The sequence below is a fragment of the Macaca thibetana genome, chromosome 19 (assembly GCF_024542745.1).
Source record: "Macaca thibetana thibetana isolate TM-01 chromosome 19, ASM2454274v1, whole genome shotgun sequence".
Taxonomy (NCBI): domain Eukaryota; kingdom Metazoa; phylum Chordata; class Mammalia; order Primates; family Cercopithecidae; genus Macaca; species Macaca thibetana.
This window is the reverse complement of record NC_065596.1, coordinates 7,724,558-7,745,912: the sequence shown is the minus strand read 5'-3', so window position 1 is coordinate 7,745,912 and position 21,355 is coordinate 7,724,558. Positions and strand designations below refer to the sequence as shown.

The following is a 21,355-nucleotide window of genomic DNA, read 5'->3' as shown; positions in this document are numbered from 1 at the left end:
CGAGTGATGGGGACAGAGTGACTGGTGACAAGGACCAGAGGGATTTCCCATGTGACGGGGGCAGAGTGGATAATGATATAGATCAGGAGCGGGGGGGTGTCAGTGAGAGTGAGAAGTCTGGGGTGATCCCAGGATGCCTGATTCTCTGGGTAAAAGTGTGGGCCGGTACTGAGGTACGTAAGGCCGGGGCAGTTGGGGGGCTGCTGTGTGTCTGTGAGGTGCCTGCCATTTGAGGCTCTGGTAATCAGTACCCAGGTGGGGCTGTGTGTGGATGCTCAGATGGATGTGTCAGCCACGCAGGATGGTTTGTCATGGTGTGGGAGGCAGTTCAAACTCTGCCTGAGGAGGCCAGCAGGGCACGGGGAGAGAGGAGGTGCCAGAAGAGAAAGCTGGGCTTGTGCTGGGTGGTTTAGAGCAGTACAGTCGGCACATGGCGGCTTGGCGGCCAAAGCCAGCCTGGCTCAGCGTGATTGGTTGTGATTTTTACAGTTTCAAAGGATTAAATTTTTTAAACTATTTCATATTGTGATACTATTCACATAACATAAAATTCATCATCATCAGTTTAAGGTGTTAGTATATTCACAATACTGTGCAACCATCACTACTAATTCCAGAACATTAACGTCACCCCAAAATCAAACCCTGACCTTCCTAATTCTCCTCTCCCCCTAGCCCCTGGCAACCATGAGTCTGCTTCCTATCTCTATGGATTTGCCTGTTCTGGACATTTCATATCAGTGGGGTCATACACCGTGTGGCCGTTGGTGTCTGGCTTGTCATGTCACTCAGCATCGTGTTTTCTGGGGTCATTCACATCGGAGCCAGTATCAGTGCTTCCTTTCTCAAGACTGAATCATTCTCCAGTGTGTGGCGGGACCACATTTCGCGTGCCCACTCATCTGTTGATGGATGTTTGGTCTATTTCCACCTTTCGGCTGTTGTGCGTAGTGCTGCAGCGAACATTCATATATGAGGATGTGTTGGAACACCTGTTTTTCTTTTTTTTTGAGACAGGGTCTCACTGTGTCACCCAGGCTAGAGTGCAGTGGCGGGGTCTCAACTCACTGCAACCTCTGCCTCCCAGGTTCAAGGGATTCTCCTGCCTCAGCCTCCCAAGTAGCCAGAATTACAAGCTCCTGCCACCACACCTGGCTAATTTTTTTGCGTTTTTAGTAGAGATGGGGTTTCACCGTGTTGGCCAGGCTGGTCTCGAACTCCTGACCTTGTGATCCGCCCACCTTGGCCTCCCAAAGTGTTGGGATTACAGGCATGAGCCATCGCACCTGGCCCCCCCTTTTTTTTTTTTTTTTTTTGAGATGGAGTCTGGCTCTGTCGCCCAGGCTGGAGTGCAGTGGCCGGATCTCAGCTCACTGCAAGCTCCGCCTCCCGGGTTTACGCCATTCTCCTGCCTCAGCCTCCCGAGTAGCTGGGACTACAGGCGCCCGCCACCAAGCCCGGCCAATTTTTTTGTATTTTTAGTAGAGACGGGGTTTCACCGTGTTCGCCAGGATGGTCTCGATCTCCTGACCTCGTGATCCGCCCGTCTCGGCCTCCCAAAGTGCTGGGATTACAGGCTTGAGCCACCGTGCCTGGTTTTTTTTTTTTTTTTTTTTTTTTTTGAGATGGAGTTTTGCTCTTGTTGCCCAGGCTGGAGTACAGTGGTGCATTCTTGGCCTCCTGGGTTCAAGCAGTTCTTCAGCCTCCCAAGTAGCTGAGACTACAGGTGTGCACCACCACACCTGGCTAATGTTTGTATTTGTAGTGGAGACGGGGTTTTGCCATGTTGGCCAGGCTGGTCTCAAACTCCTGACTTCAAATGATCTGTCCACCTCAACCTCCTAAAGTGCTAGAATTACAGGTGTGAGCCACTGCAGCTGGCCTGAGCACCTGTTTTCAGTTCTCTTGGGTATAGACCTGGGAGTGGGATTACTGGGTCATATGGTAGTAATAATTCCATGGTCAACCTGTTGAGGGAACTGCCACACTGTCCCCCGCAGTGGCTGTACCATCCTATCTGGCTTTTTGCCAAGCCCTGGTCTAGAGCGTGGTTCCCTATCTTGTCGCAGTGGCACACTTTAGGGGATCAGATGCATGCGGAGCTTGGAAATGCCTCCTTGGAGTGGTGGGGGGCTCGCAGGGAGCCTACAGCTGCCTCTGAAACAGACCTTGGCTCCATGCTGCTTCCCTACATACCCACACCCTGCGTGTTCCAACCCCTTCTGCTGTCAAACCTGTGCACCGTGGAGAAACAGACGCAGCCCCCTGTGAGCCTGAGCAAAGAGAATCCTCGCGGACATCCCCGGAGAATCTTAGAATCCTGCGACTGACTGGGCGCAGTGGTTTACGCCTGTAATCTCAGCACTTTGGAGGCCAAGGTGGGCAGATCACTTGAGGTCAGGAGTTCGAGACCAGCCTGGCCAACATGGTGAAACCCCATCTCTGCTAAAAATACAAAATTTAGCCAGGCGTGGTCGCACAGCGCCTGTGATCCCACCTACGCAGGAGAATCACTCGAACCTGGGAGACAAAGGTTGCAGTGAGCTGGGATCGTGCCACTGCACTCCAGCCTGGGAGACAGAGCAAGACTCCATCTCAAAACAAGAAGAACAAATCCCACCACCGAGGAGAAATTGTTTTAGAATCGCGGCTGCTCTGCGTCTTGTATTTCTGCTTTTCTCAGCTGAGACTTTCTACAGTTGTCTCTGTACCCATTGTTCTGGGCAGAATTGTGTCATCCTCGCACCCCACATTCCACCCCAAATTCATGTATTTTAGCCCTGGCCCCCAGCACCTCAGAACGTGACTGCATTTGGAGATGGAGCCTTTGAAGAGGTGATTTAAATGAGGCCATTAGGGTGGGCCCTAATCCAGTCTGATTGGTGTTCTTATAAGAAGAGGAGATTGGAACACACATCAGGGACATGCGTGCACAGAGAGACGACCACATGAGGACACAGACAGTGGCTGTCCGCAAGCCAAGGAGGGAGGCCTCAGAAAACCAAACCTCCTGGCACCTTGACCTTGGCCTCCTGGCCTCCAGAACTGAGAACTACTGACTTCTGTTGCTTCAGCCAGTCTGGGCTACCTCATTGTGGCAGCCTGAGCTGATGAATGCACTCACCCCGCTGATGGTGCCTGTGCCCAGCAGAGGTACCTGTTTCAGTATAAGACAGCAGTGATGTGCCTGGCCTTGCCTGTCCCAGTAGATCCTCAGGGTCAGCGTTTGGGTCACATGCAGTGTTGGGCACCGCAGGGCAGCGGAAACAGTGAAGTCTGTGTGTCCCTTCATCCGTTCACTTTATCATCCCCAACGGGGTGAAGCCCACTCCGTTCCTCACACTGTTCCAGGCACTGAGGATACAGCCCTGATCAAAACCCCCGCCCTCGTGGAGTCCACCATCTAGTCAGGGACTGGCAGACAATACAATGAGTAAAACACATGATCCGTAAGGTAGCGACAGGGGCCACGGAGAAAAACGCAGGAGTGCTGGGAGGTGGCGTCATTTTACTTTGGTGAAAGAGCGTTCTCTGGGACTCACCACGCAGGGGTTGTCCAAGCAAAAACCTCAGCCAGGCTGGAGGAATCCTGACTGGCTGGAGACCCAGCCCTTGTGTGCTGGGGATAGTGCAGCATAATTCTGGTTTAGAAACAACAGCTCCTCCTTTGGGGGCGTGGTCCTGTCCCACCACAACATGGGAGGCAAGCTTGTTTCTGTTTTTGCTCATATCGGCTGCAAAGTACACGCATAGAGGGCATTCTTGGTGGGTGCTCAGGGCCTGTCTTTTCTCCTAAGCAACCGATGCACCTCGTTGCGATTGGCCTGGGGCTTAGCACCAAAAATGTCATGTCCCTTGAAGTCCCCCACAACCTGGACGGTGGGTCGCCTCTAACCTCCAGGGTCCCCACCTTATGTATCCTACCTTGGCATCACTGTTGGCAGCAGGTGCCTTCCCACGTGAAGGCAATCTTGCTGAAACAGATTGCAGAAGGCGTGGGAGACTTCTCTATTACACGCAGCCTAGCACTTGGCGCCGCAGAGGCTTCAACATCCACTTTGTACATTTCTCCTAAATGTGAAGTTTTCCAAATGGAAGGTGCTCATTGAACTTGTAGTGTTCTTTGAGTAGATGGGTAAGGATCGGGCAGAGGGGAACTGGGGAGACTCACCTGTGCACCCTGCTCTGCTTGCCTCCGGGCTCTCAGAAGTAACCTTTCCCTGTCTCTAATAAAACCTGGCTCCGTGCTGAGTTTTTTCCGTTCCTGTGCAGACAGTGGCTGGGCCTGGCGTTTTTCACAGTCTGTTTCCGGCGTTGGGCCTGGCAGTAACTCATTGTCGCCTTGTCAGGAGAATTCGCACAACCACGGGGACGGTGCAGAGGACTTCAAGCAGCAGGTGCCGTATAAAGAGGACAAACCCCAGGTACCCCTGGAGTCCGATTCCGTGGAATTCAACAACGCCATCAGCTATGTGAATAAGATTAAGACCCGCTTCCTAGACCACCCGGAAATCTACAGGTCATTCTTGGAGATCCTGCACACGTACCAGGTAAGAGCTCAGATTACAATTCCTTGTGGGTTTTGGATTTCATCCAGTTTGAGGCCCTGCAGATATCTGACAGATTTTCCTGTCAGAATTCATAAAATCCTGTGAAATTCTAATTAGTTGTGGGCTTTTTTGTTTGTTTTTTTTTTTTTTTTTTTTTTTTTGAGACGGAGTCTTGCCCTGTGCCCCAGGCTGGAGTGCAGTGGCGCGATCTCGGCTCACTGCAAGCTCCGCCTCCCGGGTTCACGCCATTCTCCTGCCTCAGTCTCCCGAGTAGCTGGGACTACAGGCGCCCGCCACCTCGCCCGGCTAATTTTCTTGTATTTTTAGTAGAGACGGGGTTTCACCGTGTTAGCCAGGATGGTCTCGATCTCCTGACCTCGTGATCCGCCCGTCTCGGCCTCCCAAAGTGCTGGGATTACAGGCTTGAGCCACCGCGCCTGGCCTGTTTGTTTTTTCTTAGACAGAGTCTGGCTCTGTTGCCCAGGCTGGAGTGCAGTGGCACAGACTCGGCTCACTGCAGCCTCTACCTCCTGGGCTCAAGCCATCCTCCAACCCCAGCCTCCCAAGTAGCGGAGGCTACCTGGGGCTAGAACATGTGTCACCACACCTAGCTAATTTTTGTATTTTCTGTAGAGACAGGGTTTTGCCATGTTGCCCAGGCTGGTCACGAACTCCTGAGCTCAGACAGTCCATCCACCTCAGCCTCCCAAAGTGCTGGGATTACAGGTGAGAGCCACCGTGCCCAGTCACCTTTGTTTGTTTGTTTGTTTGAGACAGGGTCTTGCTCTGTCACCCAGGTTGGAGTGCAGTGGTGTGATAATAGCTCACTGCAGCCTCGACCTCCGGGGCTCAAGCAATCCTCCTGCCTCAGCCCTCCAAGTAGCTGGGACTACAGGTGTGCATCGCCACACCTGGCCAAGACCGTCTTTTTATCAGATGACTTTGTTATTGCTTAGGCAATATGACCACCCTTTACTTTGCTGATGACAACTGGGCTCGGCACCAGGAACTGGGGCTACAGAGACAAATGGCTGCTCCTGCTTAGCTGTTCATTGCAGTGATGGGAAGAAACTCAGAGGTGGATTGGGGTGGAAAAGAAAGGATGTGGGCAGGAGAGGTGAGTCAGGATTAACATGGTTCCCAGCCCGGTTCCCAGCCCGTCCGGGGCCAGGGAGCGGACGGTCAGGTTGAATCTTGACAGATCAGTCGGAACCAGTAGGCAGGTTAGCCTGGAGGAAGGGTGGACGTTCTCGGTGCCAGGAACGGCCTGTGCAGAGGTCTGGGGGCCGGAGCAGACAGCGGCATCGGGGCGTCTGCAGGGGACTTGGGCAGTGCAGGTAGGCTGGTGGCGAGGGACATCTGTGTCATGAGTGGGGCTTAGACGTCCTCTTCACCCAGACATGGAGTCTCTAACACTTGTAATTTTTTTTAGCAGCAGAACCCATTTTTTTTTTCTTTTTTTAAATGGAGTCTTGCTGTCACCCAGGCTGGAGTGCAGTGGCTCAATCTCAGCTCACTGCAACCTCAGCCCCCTAGGTTCAAACGATTCTCCTGCCTCAGCCTCCTGAGCAGCTGGGACTACAGGCCTGGGCCACCACGCCTGGCTAATTAGCAGAAATCTTTTAAAATGATATCTGGGTGGCCTTGACATGTTGAGTAAAGAAATGGGATTCTTTTCAGCTTAAGTGTTTAAGATCAGATGGATAGAATTTGCACGCTGGGAACTCCAAGGCATTTGCTGTCCACCGTGCCGGCATCATCATGGGCCTTAGTGTCTGTGAGAGGCTGGTACAGCCCTAAGAACGCTTGCTTGTCATGGATGAGTGGTTGCCGGTGGCTGCTGTGAGCGTCTCGTCTGTGTGGAGGGATGTGCTTGTGATCGTAGAATCCATGGGCCCCTCCCAGGCTTCATGGGCTCATCACATTTCGGAAGGCGCAGGAGAGCAGTCTGTGCAGTGGCACGGGAGAGCAGTGACTGTTCTGTGGCACGGGAAGGGGCAGGTTAGAGACGCCAGGGATGCATTTAGACGAGGTCACAGTGAGGGGCTGCCACAGACTCCTTCAGAGGGAGTGCCATGGGAAGGACACTGCAGTATCCCGGAACCCAAACCAGGCTGCTGGGAGTTGGTTGAGAATGCAGACACCTGGGCCGCCATGCAGGATTCCCATTCATCAGGGCCCTCCTGGCATCGGCAGTTTCTTTGTTTTTTTTTTTTTTTTCGAGACTGGGTCTCACGGTTGCCCAGGCTGGAGTGCAGCAGCATCTTCACGGCTCACTGCAGCCTCTACTTCTCCGGGCTCAAGCAATCCTCCCACCTCAGCCTCCTGAGTGACCGGGACTACAGGCGCTCACCACCACACCTGGCTAATGTTTGTATTTTTTGAGGAGATGGAGTTTCACCATGTTGCCCAGGTGGGTCTTGAACTCCTGGCCTCAAGTGATCCACCCACCTCGGCCTTCCAAAGTACTGGGATTACAGGCATGGGCCACTGCATCCAGCTGGATGGTATCTGCATTTTAAACCAGGCCCCTGGTGACTCCAGCCTCAGGTTGTCTATTTTTTTTAAATATAAGTCTGAATTGTTGTGTAAATTATCCTGGTTTTAGAATGTTGGTTCAGATATTTCAGGGATACTGTTAGAACCAAACCACGCAGCTCTAGGGTCCATCTGGCCATGTGTTACTTACTGTTTCTCCATCTTTGTGGGATTTTCCTTCAGACTTTATCTCTGCCACCTTCTCCCTTGGGGTTCTTATCCATAAAATGGCCACAGAACTGGTGGTGCCAACGAGCCTGGGTTCAGTGAGGTTAACTGAGCAACAAATTCAGGCACAAGCCTGTCTCAGGTCACCCCTTGGTAACTGTCACCCATTATACAGCCACGTACGCATGTCCTGTGTGTGCTGGGGCGAACGGTTAGTTCTACCCTCACATAAGTGGGTCCCTAAAAATGAGCTCACTCTGCACAGTTGCAGAGTGTCATGGGAACTGCAGGGTTCGTGGGGAAACAGACTCAGGGTATGACATTCAAAAACTTCCTCAGTGACACTTAAAAAAAGATAGGCACCGACTCTAAACAGCAGCACCGTTGTGTGCGTGTTAAGTGTCTAGGAATTACATGAATGCTACAGCAAATAGGGTGCTGACCTTGGAAGAGACTTGAGGTTGGTTTGTGGATGTGGTGGCAGCCTGTGAATTATGTGAAGGCCAGGAGGAGGATATCTGAAATCAGACAGGTCATCATGGCCTCAGATGGGGACAGGGCTGGCCCCTAACACAGGGGAACACAACACTGAGAGAGCGCCCGGACATGGGGGGCGGGTGCTGGCGTGGTTTTGCATACTCCCACGGGGTCCTGGTCAGCCAGGAGCAGTGTCTGCATTCACCTGGTGTTTCTCCTGCACAAAATAGAAGAGAAGCAAACACAAAATTCATCTCATGTTCAAATTATTCCCAGTACTTGTATCTCATTTAGACAGACGTCTTGTTCAAAATAAGCATTCTAGCAGAACTGACTCTCTGCAGCATGAATTTCCACAAACTGCTTCTCTAAGTTGAGGGTGTACTATGCATTCATAGAGATCACTAAATTTCCCTCTGAAAGGTGGTACAAGTTTATCTTTCTGCCTTGGGTGTTTGATTGATTGTTTTTCTGAGACGGAGTCTCACTCTGTCACCCAGGCTGGAGTGCAGTGGCGCAATCTCGGCTCACTGCAGCCTCCACCTCCCAGGCTCAAGCGATTCTCCTGCTTCAGCCTCCCAAGTAGCTGGGACTACAGGCACACGCCACCACACCTGGGTTATTTTTGTGTTTTTAGTAGAGGTAGGATTTCACCGTGTTGGCCAGGCTGGTCTTGAACTCCTGACCTCAGGTGATCCGCCTGCCTCGGCCTCCCAAAGTGCTGGGATTACAAGCGTGAGCCACTGCACCTGGTCTTGCCTTCCATGTTTGAGAGCACCAGTTCCCCACACCCTCATCGGAAATCCCAGCCTCTTCTGTCTGCGTAGTCAGATGAGCAGAAGATGGCTGTGGCACTGTTTTAAATTGTTTCTTTAAACATCAGTCAATTCGGTCATTGTTTCTTTTCTTCTTTATTCATTTTAGATAAGATCTTGCTCTGTTGCCCAGGCTGGAGTACGCACTGTCATGGTCGTAGCTTACTGCAGCCTTGAGGTCATGGGCCTAAGCAATCCTCTTGCCTCAGCCTCCCAAGTAACTAGGACTACAGGAGGGTGTCACTATGCCTACATAATGTTTAAATTTTTTTTTTTATTATTATTATTTTTTTTTTTTTTTTGAGACGGAGTCTCGCGCTGTGTCACCCAGGCTGGAGTGCAGTGGCCCGATCTCGGCTCACTGCAAGCTCCGCCTCCCAGGTTCACGCCATTCTCCTGCCTCAGCCTCCGAGTAGCTGGGACTACAGGCGCCCGCCACCACGCCCGGCTAGCTTTTTGTATTTTTAGTAGAGACGGGGTTTCACCATGTTAGCCAGGATGGTCTCGATCTCCTGACCTCGTGATCCACCCGCCTCGGCCTCCCAAAGTGCTGGGATTACAGGCTTGAGCCACCGCGCCCGGCCTAAATTTTTTTTTTTTTTAATCATTTCTCAGCCTTTTGGTTAAGATCAAGTGTAAAATTTTTTGTAGAGATAGGGTCTCACTGTATTGCCCAGGCTGGCCTTGAACTCCTGGACTGAAGCCAGTCTCCTGCCTCAGCCTCCCAAAGTGCTGGGATTACAGGCATGAGCCATCATGCCCAGCCTAAATTGTTTCTTTAAACTTCAGTCAATGTGGTCGTTGTTCTGTCTGTATGCAGATGGATCATTTCTATTTATTATCTGAACTGAGTGGCCTTTGCTCATTTTTAAGTTTTGCTTTTTAGTGGCTTTTGATGACTTTTTGGAAGGGTGGTGTTTTTTTCCCCTGCAGTTTAGGTGCCACTGGTGCCAAGATTTAAAACTTGCTTCCCTTCCCACAGGCTGCAGTGGGCGCAGAGGGGCGGGAGGTGCCAGCGCAGGGACTCCTCCTGCTTTGCAGCCGTGGAATGGGACACTGGAAGCCACGCCATATTATCTGGGAGGCCCCGGCTCCACTGCCTCTTGTTCTGTGACACTCTTGGGTGTAAAATTGATAAGGACATATTTCTAACAGCCATCTTGGTTTTGCTGGCCCATTTCTGCCTTCCAGCCTGGATTCCCTTTGGTCCTCTTGTTGCTTTAAGCTCTGGATCAGGCCATTTTCCTTGGGTCTCAGTGACTCTGGGCCAATAGGTGCCTCGGCTTGGAAGTCCCTTCCCTTCACGGCCCAGCGCTCCCCCGTTCCATACTCCCCATTTCCCTTCGGAAGGCCTGGGGTTCGCCCCTGACCTTGTACTTCCCTAGCCCACCCCTCATTCCAGCCAGCCTCACACCTCCCTGCCTCCTCTGCTCGTGGACACTGCTGGGTGTCCCTCCTCGAGACCCCCCCATACTCCTGGACAGGCCCTGCCCATGGCTGGGGCTCAGGCCATGCTGGACAGCAAGATGCACACGTGAACAGACAGTCCTGTGGGCTCCTCTGGCAGGTGCTCTTTCCTGAGCGTCATCCCGTCCCCTTCACAGAGGGCTGCCTGAGTGTCCCAGCCCAGGGCATAGCACTCCTTGGCTAATGACTTGTTTTCCCTTTCCTGAAAACTGGCAGAAGGAGCAGCTGAACACGAGGGGCCGACCGTTCCGAGGCATGTCCGAAGAGGAGGTGTTCACCGAGGTGGCCAACCTCTTCCGGGGCCAGGAAGACCTGCTCTCCGAGTTTGGACAATTCCTGCCCGAAGCCAAGCGGTCTCTGGTGAGTGCGGAGAGCCCCTGCCTAGCCTCGGGGGCCTCAGCGAGGAGGGAGGGCTCCAGCCAGCTTGGCCCAGGGCTGGGCCAGGCCCATCCACCCTCCAGGCCACAGTTGGGGTCCCCCAGAAGCTACGCAGGTTGCAATACCCAGGGGTTCCTCACTGTAGGCTCCACCTGCCCAGCAAGCTCGTAAACGATTCTCCAAGGTGCTTCTCTGTACAGACAATACCCAGGTCTCGGGGTGGTTTGGGAAGCAGAGAGCATCTTCCAATGGAGATGATGGGCCCAGGGGTTCCACCTCCTGTGCCTGCTCTGCAGAGCCCCACCCTGCCTGGGACCCCAGCCCTGTGGGAAGGTGCAGGAGGGCTGGGTCCCCCACCATCGCTTCCCCTGTGAGACTGATCTGGAGCTCCAGCACGTTGGATCTGGAAGAGCCAGTAGCGGGGGTGGCCTGTGGCCTGGCCCTGACCATGGTGGTAGAGAGCAGAGATGGGCGAGGAGGGGTCTTAGACAGGGAGGCTCAGGGCTCACCCTGCATGGTCAGCCTTTCTCCCCTGCCTGTGGCCTGAAGCTGCCAGGGCTGCCTGTTCCAGTTCCCCTTTTTTCCCCCACTGTGAACATAAGACTTTTAAAAAAATTGAAGTGACATTTATGTAACATGAAATTCACCTTTGAAAGTGAACAATCCGACCGGGCGCGGTGGCTCAAGCCTGTAATCCCAGCACTTTGGGAGGCCGAGACGGGCGGATCACAAGGTCAGGAGATCGAGACCATCCTGGCTAACCCGGTGAAACCCCGTCTCCACTAAAAAATACAAAAAACTAGCCGGGCGAGGTGGCAGGTGCGTGTAGTCCCAGCTACTCAGGAGGCTGAGGCAGGAGAATGGTGTGAACCCAGGAGGCGGAGCTTGCAGTGAGCTGAGATCCGGTCACTGCACTCCAGTTTGGGCGATAGAGCGAGACTCTGTCTCCAAAAAAAAAAAAAAAAAAAAAAGAAAGTGAACAATCCATGGCATGTAGTACATCCTCAGTGTTGTACAACCTTCACCACTACCGAGTTCTAGAACATTTTCGTCCCCTTGAAAGGAGACCCCGTCTCCATCAGCAGCCACCCCTTTCCCCTCCCCCAGCTCCTGGCAACTGCCCGTGTGCTTCCTGTCTCTGTGAATTTGATTCGCCCATTCTGGACATTTCAGATTGGTGGAATATCACCCTATGTGGCCTTTGTGTCTGGCTTCTCTCACTCAGCATCATGTTTTCAAGGTTCATCCATGTATTACCATGGTTCAGTGCTCATTCCTTTTTCTGGCTGAATCATACTCTGTTAGATGGATGAGCCACATTCTGTTTATCCATATTCTGTTGATGGACATTTGGGTTGTGTCTACCTTTTGGCTGTTGTGAACAGTGCCGCCATCAACATTCATTACAAGGATTTGTTTGAACACCTGTTTTCAGTTCTTTTGGGTACACACCTAGGAGTGGAATTGCTGGGTCACATGGTAATTCTGTGTTTGACTTTTTGAAGAGCCTCCAAACTGTTTTCTTCAGTGACCGCACCATTTTACATTCCCATCAGCAATGGACTGCGGTTTCTGTCTCTCCACATCTTGGCCAACATTTGTTCTTTTCCAGGTTTTTTTCTTTTTTTGCCTTTTTTTTTTTTTAGTAGCCATTAGTGTGTGAAGTTTTATTGCATTAAAGTTTGTTTGTTTTTATTTTTTGAGACAAGCTCTCTCTCTGTCACCCAGGCTGGAGTGCAGTGGCATAATTGATCACTGTTCACTGCAACCTCCATCTCCCAGGCTCAGGTGATCCTCCCACCTCAGGCTCCTGAGTAGCTGGGACTACAGGCACCATCACGATGCCAGGCCAATTTTTGTATTTTTTTGTTGAGACAGGGATTTGCCATGTTGCCCAGACTGGTCTCGAGCTCCTGGCCTCAAGCAGTCCACCTGCCTCAGTCTCCCAAAGTGCTGGGATTACAGGGGTGAGCCACTGCGCCCGGCCTGCTTTTATTTTTTAATTGTAGAGACAGGGTCTCACAGATTTGCCCAGGTTGGTCTCAGACTCCTGAGACCTCAAGCAATCCTCCCACCTCGGCCTCCCAAAGTGTTAGGATTACAGGCATGTGCCATTGTGCCCAGTCCATGGTTTCTTTAAGTGGCATTTATGCAGGGTGCCTGGCTAGCTCAGTCAGTAGAGCATGAGACTCTTAAATAACATTTGTTACCAATTTAAGATTTTTAGTGTGTATTGGGTTCTTAGAGCCATCTTGTGTATTTAGAAAGATGGGATCAACTTTTTAAAATTATTAAAAGCACTGCAGCATCTGTTGCGTGAAGTATAATCTTTATGTTAACTTTTGGATGTATATTAAAACTGTAGGAAAAAGAAACCAAGATGAAATTTGGCATTGCCCTAATTAAATTTGACTGGCCTGGATCAGAGGTTGGCAAACCTTTTCTACAAAGGGCCAGATAGTAAATATCACAGGCTTTGCAGGCCAGCTGATCTCTGTGTAAAGACTCACGTCTGCCCTAGTAGCTTGAAAGCAGTCATGGAATATATATGTCAATGACTGGGCAGGACTGTGTGACAATAAAACTTTATTTACAAAATGAATGGGTGTAGCTGGGTACCAACAAAACTTTATTTACAAAATGAATGGGCATGACTGGGTACCAGTAACTCTTTACAAAAGGAATGGGTGTGGCTAGGTGCTGATAAAATTTTATTTATGAAAACACGCCCTGTGTTAATTTGCCATTCCCTAGCCTAGGTGGTCTTTGGGGGTCCATCTAGCTCAGATGTTCACATGATTGGGAGATTAACTGAAAAGCAAGAACCATGTGAACTGTTGGGGAAGATCTGCTATACCTGCTTGGTGAACTTGACGCGTGGCAGGTTTCCCCTCCAGGTCCCCTGTTCTTGTTCAGCATTTGTCATATGGTTGCCCAGCTGCATCTTTTGGGAATCAGTTTGCACCTGTTCCAGCATCCACAAAAAATTGCCACATGTGGTGGCTCGTGCCTGTAATCCCAGCTACTCGAAAGGCTGAGGCAAGAGAATTACTTGAACCCAGGAGACAGAGGTTGCAGTGAGCTGAGATCATACCACTGCACTCTAGCCTGGGTGACAGAGCGAGACTCCGTCTCAAAAAAAAAAAAAAGATGTACCAGTGGATAATTGTTGTGTAGATGCCAAAGTCTCCACTTACAGCTCTCGAAATAACCTTGAGTTTTGGGTAATTATTCCCCCCAAATAAGTTTAATTCTTCTGAGTCTTGGCTGTGGCTAAATAGTAAGTCTTTATTAGTAGTAGTAGTATTGTGGCTAAATAATGTCTTTATTGTAAAAACAGTATACACTAATGAAAAAATAAGTATTAGCAGGAGTATCAAATTTTTAATGCAAACTTCCTCTCCCTTGACTCAGTTCTGTTCAGAGGTTAGCACTTCTAAGTGTCTTATATCTTTCCAGAAATTTCCTCTGCATGTGCAACAAATACTTTTTACAAAGTAACACACGACATCCTGTTTGTTCTGCCCCTTGGCTTTTTGGGTTTTTTCCTTATTATTATTTTTTGTTGTTGTTGTTGTTTGTTTTATTTCAGGTATGCCTGTCTCTAACAGCAGCCCAGAGCCAGCTCATGGTATCTGATCGCTGCTGGCTGATTTGTTCAGATGCACCATGACTTGTCCACCTCACCCACATTTTAGGTCTTTAGAGGTGTCTTTTTGTGCCGGTCCTGTGGTGGCAGGGGAAGGGGGAGTACGATGGAGGTGACCGCAGTAGCACAGAACCTTGTAGGGCCTCTCCAGCCCTGCCCACATCCTGCAGAAAAGCTGCGGTCTGTCCATCGTCCCCTGCCCGTCCAGCCTTCCAGTATGTTCATAATAGACTGTTGCAAAACAGTTCTTTGTAATGTCATTGGCACCCTGTAGGCACCCTTCTCGGGACAAGCATCCTTGACCTGTTAGCCGATGGCTGGTGTAGAGCCTGGGAGGCAGGCCCCAAACCAGTCACGAACCCCACTCTGCTCCCAGCAAGTGACGACATCATCCCCCAGAAATGCTTTCTCATTCATAGAAAAGACTTCAAAACCTGGCCCCAAGGCCCCCACCAGTGCCCTGGCGAAAATCAGCCACTTCCCCTTGCTGCCTGTTTCTCTCACTGCACCTTGTGTTTCTGTGGCACTGGCATGCACGCGGCGAGGTGCCCCACCAGTGGCTCGCCACATGAGCCCCCGCATGGGAAGACCCAACTCAGGTGTCTCCCTCCTGAAACCCCTGGCCCCTCTCCCTCCCTTACCCATAAAGTCCTCACAGGAACCTTCTCCCAGCCTAGCAGTGTTAGTCTGTGAAGATTCGGTTACCTTGGAATGTGAGCGTCTTGCTGGAGTCACCTCACACACTGACGGAGCATCTGGCCTGGCGCCTGTGGCCACCAGTGCCCACCGGGCTGTGGGCTGAGCTGGAAGCAGCTCTGCATGCTCTGGTGCATGGGCCCAGCCATGTCTCCGGTGCTGACCACCTCCCACGTGTGTCCTCAGTTTACAGGAAACGGGCCATGCGAGATGCACAGTGTGCAGAAGAACGAGCACGACAAGACCCCAGAGCACAGCAGGAAGCGCTCCCGGCCCTCGCTCCTGCGCCCCGTGTCTGCACCCGCCAAGGTACCCGTCAGCCGCGCGCAGCCGTGCTCGCATGCAGGGGCCCCAGCAAATCGGGCCTTCCCAGCAGGTGGCCAGGGAACAGAGGCCCCAGCAGGGGTTTGGGGCTGGACCTGGGGCTGTGTGAGATTCACCAGCGGTGGGACCTTTGGAAGTCGGCTCTCCTCTAAGATGGCTGTTCATCCGTTCTCCCTGTCCCATGAGATTATTGTGAAGAAGAGGAGGAAGGAGTGTTACCCCCGCCCTAGGTCCCAAGAAACACGGTGTACCACTCAGTCTCCTTTTCACCCTCGGGACTCTCTCACAGGCAAGGCCACCATGCACATTTGTTCGGGTTGGTCACTGCAGAGCTGAGGGCAGAGATCCTGTCACGCCCTTCACCTGCAGTGGTGGTTTTCCGATTCCATTATTCCTCGTGCGGTTACTACTTGGCTTTCTACTATTGGTGGGAACTTCCTCGTTCTCCCATTTATTTAGTTATGTATATTAGATATGGACTCTGGGTTATAATCCGTTCTAGTGCTGATGTCCATGCTGTTCCACATTTGGCCGGTAGGGTCCCTTTGGCTCCTGTGTCCTTTTGGCATGTCCTCATCATTCTTTCTTTGGTGGGGGAATGGGCGTTCACTCCGCCACCCAGGCTGGAGTGCAATGGCACAGTCAGCCTTGACCTCTGGGCTCTAGCTGTCCTCTCACCTCAGCCTTCCAAGTAGCTGGGACCACAGGTGTGCGCCACCACACCTTTTTGTAGAGATGAGATTTCGCCGTGTTGGCCAGGCTGGTCTCAAACTCTTGGGCTCAAACAGTCCTCCCACCTCAGCCTCCCAAAGTGTTGGGATTACAGGCGTGAACCCCTGCACCCAGCTCATCCCCATTCTTCAGGCACTTTGGAGATAGTTCTGGATAGACAGTGTTGTCCTTCTTGCCATGATTGTGTGTCCAAGTTCAGGTCCAAGTCCAGCTTAGAGACAAAAGCCTGCAGAGACTCAACACTTGGCTTCTCCAGGGTCTTCCCAGTGCAACCCTCTTCCTGTCCGCTTCTTGTTGCTGTCTTGGCCCTCAGGACAAAACAGGGAGAGGATTCTGAGGTTGTCGTAGCCAGGGGCACATCTCCCTTGCCGTTTGGATGCTGTGGCAGTCTTGCCTGTTACCCAAAGCCCTACCCTCTGAGATGGAGATCTCGGATTTGGCAGTGGCGGGTAGCTCCAGAGGTGTCATCTCGGGGATCCTGGGTAACTGGGAGGCTCCTGCCTATCCCTCACTGAGCACCTTGTGGCAGTTCCCAAAGGCAAGCACGGTCTTAGCCTTCTTGTGACTCTGTGACAGCGATGGATAGAGGCCACCGGTGGGAGGCAGAGTTAACTGCATGGAATTTCTCCCCACAGAAAAAAATGAAACTTCGTGGTACCAAAGACCTGTCCATCGCTGCGGTGGGGAAGTACGGGACTCTGCAGGAATTTTCTTTCTTTGACAAGGTGAGGGTGGGCCCTGGCTTCCATCTCAGGGATGCCATGTCCAGCTGGGTGGGCTGATGCTCCCTGGGCCTGCCCCAGGACTGGGGGAAGGGGGCAGGTAAGGTGGGTGCACTCTGAGGATGGAACAGGTGGGACCAGGAGGATGGGCTGGCCCCCAGCTTTCACTGCAGAAGGGTGTGTGGGCCACCTTGAAGCCCAGGCATGTGGTGTGGGCGGGAGTCCACAGTGGGTGCTGAGAGTCCAAGCAGAGTATGAAGACATACACATCTGCCACCCTGCAGCTGTGTAGCTTTTTTGTGTATCAGGGATGATTGTGGGGTTCCCGCCCAGGGTCTGTGGGCAGAGCAAACAAAGTGGCTGTGTACATGGGCTGAGTTGCTGCACAGATCGCGTGCACAGACTGTGTGAATTGCCGCAAGGACCGTGTGCACAAACTGTGAATTGCTGCACAGAGTGCTTTCACAGACTGTGTGAATTGCATGGATCGCATGCGTGGACTGCGTGAATTGCTGCACGGTTGTGTGCACAGGCTGTGTGAATTGCTGCACGGATCGCATGCATGGTCTGTGTGAATTGCACAGATCATGTGCACAAACTGTGAATTGCCGCACAGATTGCGTGCACAGACCGTGTGAATTCCTGTGCAGATCGTGTACCCAAACTGTGTGAATTGCTGCACAGATGGCGTGCACAGACTGTGTGAATTCCTGTGCAGATCGTGTACCCAAACTGTGTGAATTGCTGCACAGATGGCGTGTATGGGCTGTGAATTGCAGCATGGCTCTTGTGCCCATGCTGTGTGAATTGCTACACAGATTACATGCATGGGATGTGAATGCTGCACAGATCGTGTGCACAGGCCGTGAATTGGTGCATGGATTGTGTGCATGGGCTGTGTGAATTGCAGCACAGATCTCATTTACTTACAGACACAGCTGGTTCCCATGTCGCACACCCATGTGGGTGACTTCCAAGTGAGTCAGGCCCAGAGGCTGAGGAGCAGGGGTTCACAGTGGTCCCTGACTGCTCTCTCCGCAGGTGCGCCGTGTGCTGAAGAGCCAGGAGGTGTACGAAAACTTCCTCCGCTGCATCGCACTCTTCAACCAGGAGCTGGTGTCTGGCTCCGAGCTCCTGCAGCTCGTCAGCCCATTTCTGGGGTGAGCAGCTGACTTCCCGGGGCTCCCCATGGGGGTTCTGTTCCTGTCAACTCCATCTACTTGGTTTTTAGTTACTTTGTGCTTTACTAAAGTCCTGTTTATTAATTGACGTGATTGAGATAATTATCAATTCCCATGCATTTGTAAGGAGCGATACACCACCTGGGTATCCTCCAGCTGGTTCCTTTAACAGTAACATCTGTAGTCAGTATCCTCACCAGAATACAGGGTCCTCGAATAATGCCTTTTCATTTAACACTGTTGTAACACCGATGAGAAAAAACATTCATTTCTGGTCTGAGTGGAGTTTGCACGTTCTCCCCATGTCTGTGGGGATTTTCTCCCGCATCCCAAAGATGTGCATGTTAGGTTAAGTGTAGGTGAAGCGGTGAGTCTCCATGGCCCCAGCCTGAGTGAGTGTGGCGGGGTGAGCGCCCTGCAGTGAGCTGGCATCCTGTCCAGGGTGGGTGCCCCCCTGGTGCTCTGAGCTGCTGGGATGGGGTCCGGCCACCCAAGACCCTGAATTGGGATAATTGGGTAAATCATTATTTTACTTGTTTTTACTCATCTTTTTTATGTGTACATGTGGCTTGCCTTCATTTCAGTGTTTCATTTTAGAAGTGTTTCGATCTCTCTTTAGAAATTCGATGATGGTTTTGTGACCAGAAATATGCCGTAGGAACTTCATTCTTGTTTATGTGTCAATTAGCTTGTGGCAAAATTGGTTTTGTTACACATCTTTTCACTTAAAGTCACAGCTTCCTAAAACCTGTTGATGATGTTGAGTGAGGACTTCCTGTATTGACTCTCACACAACCCCCCGATCTTTCCAGACTCTCCATGTTACTTGTACACGTCTGGTGTGTGTGTTTTTATACAACGTTCTCACTGTGAAGGGGTGTGTATCCGCCGCAGTGAAGATCCTGAATAGCTTCAGGACTGTCAGGGTTCTGGCCTTGACCTTTATCTCCATCCCAAAACCCTGCCTCAGCTGGAGTCTGTTCAAACCCCTGGCAGCCACTTATCTGTTCTCTAGACACTAATGTTACAGTAACGGAACTGTACAGGAGGAACCCTCTGGGAGAAGCTTTTTTTTTTCCCCCAGCATAATTCCCTGGAGATTCATCTGTTAAATACTTTTTAAAATTCTAACACTTGGGCCAGGCGCAGCAGCTCATACCTGTAATCCCAGCACTTTGGGAGGCTGAGATGGGCGGATCGCCTGAGGTCAGGAGTTCGAGACAAGCCTGGCCAACATGGTGAAACTCCATCTCTACTAAAAATACAAAAACTAGTCGGGCGTGGTGGCGGGCACCTGTAATCCCAGCTACTTGGGAGGCTGAGGCAGGAGAACCACTTGAACCCAGGAGGCGGAGGTTGCAGTGAGCCAAGATTGCGCCACTGTACTCCGCCTGGGCGACAAGAGCGAGACTTCGTCTCAAAAAAAAAAAAAAAAAAAAAAAATTCTCACACCTAGATTGGGCTCGGATTGGGTATGGTGGCTCACACCTGTAATCCCAACATTTTGGGAGGCCAAGGTGGGTGGATCACTTGATGTCAGGAATTAGAGACCAGTCTGGGCAGCATGGCTAAACCCTGTCTGCTAAAAAATATAAAAATTAGTCGGGGGTGGTGGCACACGCCTCTTGGCCCAGCTACTTGGGAGGCTCAGCTGGAAGGATAGCTTGAACCTGGGAGGTCAAGGCTGCAGTGAGCTATGATCACGCCACTGTACTCTAGCCTGGGTGACAGAGTGAGACCCTGTTTCCAAAAAAAAAAAAAAAAAAAAAAAATTAACACCTCTGTTGCACAAAGGGAAGCCTCATTAGTGGGTCAGGTCTAAGAGCAGCTTCTAACCCCTGGTGGCCAGGTCAGCCTCAGGAGGGGACTGGGACTGGGTGGAGGGGCCTGGGAGCAACTATGTACACTTGTGTCTGCTCTTGGGCTCACAGGAGTGTGCACAGTAGGGATAGGCGGGCTTGTGAGCGCTGTGTGAGACCTGGGAGCCAGCCGGGGCCAGTGTTGCTTCCTGCACATCAGCCCTGTGACTGGGGTGCGTCACTTGGGCAGTCTGAGACTCTGTTTCCTTGCTGTAAAATGGGGATAGTGAGTGTACCGACCTACGTGGAGTTCCCGAGAGCTGCAGGTGGGTACTACCTGCAGGGCCCTTCAAATACAACAGAATCTCACCAATAAAAGGAAAAGAGAGGTTTTTTCCGGCAGAAGGAAATGATGTAAGTCACAAACTTGGATCGACCTAAAGAAAGGAAGAGCATCGAGAAAAATAACACGTGAAGTTTTTTTTTTCAAGACAGAGTCTTGCTCTGTTGCCCAGGCTGGAGTGCAGTGGCACATTCTTGGCTCACTGCAACCTCCACCTCCCGGGTTCAAGCGATTCTCCTGCCTCATCCTCCCGAGTAGCTGGGATTACAGATGTGCACCACCATACCTGGCTAATTTTTGTGTTTTTAGTAGAGGTAGGGTTTTGCCGTGTTGGCCAGGCTGGTGTCGAACTCCTGACCTCAAGCGGTCTGCCTGCCTCGGTCTCCCAAAGTGCTGAGATTATGGGCATGAGCCACCATGCCTGGCCACGATTCTTTTTTTCAATGGTTCTCGCACATGGTGGGTGCACAAGTTACGTGATCAGCCCATCCAGTCCTTCCTTAACCCTTTTCCCATTTACCCCAAGGATAGTGGTTGACGGCACTTGCGGCTGCAGCGTTTACCCCGAGATAACTTTGCCATGAAGCATCTCATTTTTATTACTATTTTTGCATTGCTCTCATATCAACTTTGGAAATAAAAGATACCATTTTATGTGTAGCATTCTGCTTTTAGTAGTGATATTTCCAGTTACAAAATATAGTAATTCTTGATCACTGAAAATGTCAAATCTTGGAAAATATAGCATTCCTACGTTTGATGTTAACATTGTTCTCAAACAGTTGTTTGCCAAAGATTCATTTGATGAATCTGACTGTTCCAAAATAGACGATTCTGGTGATTCAGATGATTCTGATGTTCTGTTTAGAAATAACTCCAAGAACAGTTTTTATATTTTACTTTCACATTGAAAATCAGATTTGCTTCAGCTTCAAAGAGTGTGTTTATGTAAAATTAAATGAGCGCTGGCAGTAGGTTGGACTTTTTTTTTTTTTTTTTTTTCTAAATGGGAAAAAGTTAAATCAACCCTGGGGACAGGTGCTGTGTGAGCCCTTTTGTGTTAACTTAAAAAATATATGTGTGTGTGTGTGTGTGTGTATACATTTGTTCATTCGTTTTGAGACAGTTTGCTCTGTTACCCAGGCTAGAACTAATGGAAAATAGGTTCAAGGCTGCAGTGAGCTATGATCACGCCAGTGTACTCTAGCCTGGGTGACAGAGTGAGACCCTGTATCAAAAAAAAAAAAAAAAAAAAAATTACTCTGTTGCACAAAGAGAAGCCTCATTAGCAGGTCAGGTCTAACAGCAGCTTCTAACCCCTGGTGGCCAGGTCAGCCTCAGGAGGGGACTGGGACTGGGTGGAGGGGCCTGGGAGCAATGGTAATGTAATGTAAAATAAAGCACAGACCCAAGAACCCACATGGCCAATAAATGGCTTGAACCTTTATTAAGCAGTCACCCATTTGCCCACCACCACCCTCAAAAACAGACTCCAGGAGCCCCCCATGTACCGTTC

At 51.0% G+C, this 21,355-nt stretch overlaps 2 protein-coding genes across 5 annotated transcripts in view; one reads left to right on the top strand and one right to left on the bottom strand.

The window, feature by feature from the left end:
• The window catches only part of SMIM7 (small integral membrane protein 7), a 357,382-nt gene that overhangs the window by 184,639 nt on the left and 151,388 nt on the right, over positions 1 to 21,355 (bottom strand). The window lies entirely within an intron of this gene.
• Positions 1 to 21,355, top strand: part of SIN3B (SIN3 transcription regulator family member B) — a 51,001-nt gene that overhangs the window by 8,572 nt on the left and 21,074 nt on the right. For both annotated transcript variants that reach the window (XM_050769465.1, XM_050769464.1), the window contains exons 4-8: positions 4,350 to 4,550; positions 10,232 to 10,375; positions 14,925 to 15,047; positions 16,430 to 16,519; positions 17,558 to 17,676. In XM_050769465.1, coding sequence (XP_050625422.1) covers positions 4,350 to 4,550; positions 10,232 to 10,375; positions 14,925 to 15,047; positions 16,430 to 16,519; positions 17,558 to 17,676 — 677 coding nt within the window. The remainder of the gene's footprint in view (positions 1 to 4,349; positions 4,551 to 10,231; positions 10,376 to 14,924; positions 15,048 to 16,429; positions 16,520 to 17,557; positions 17,677 to 21,355) is intronic.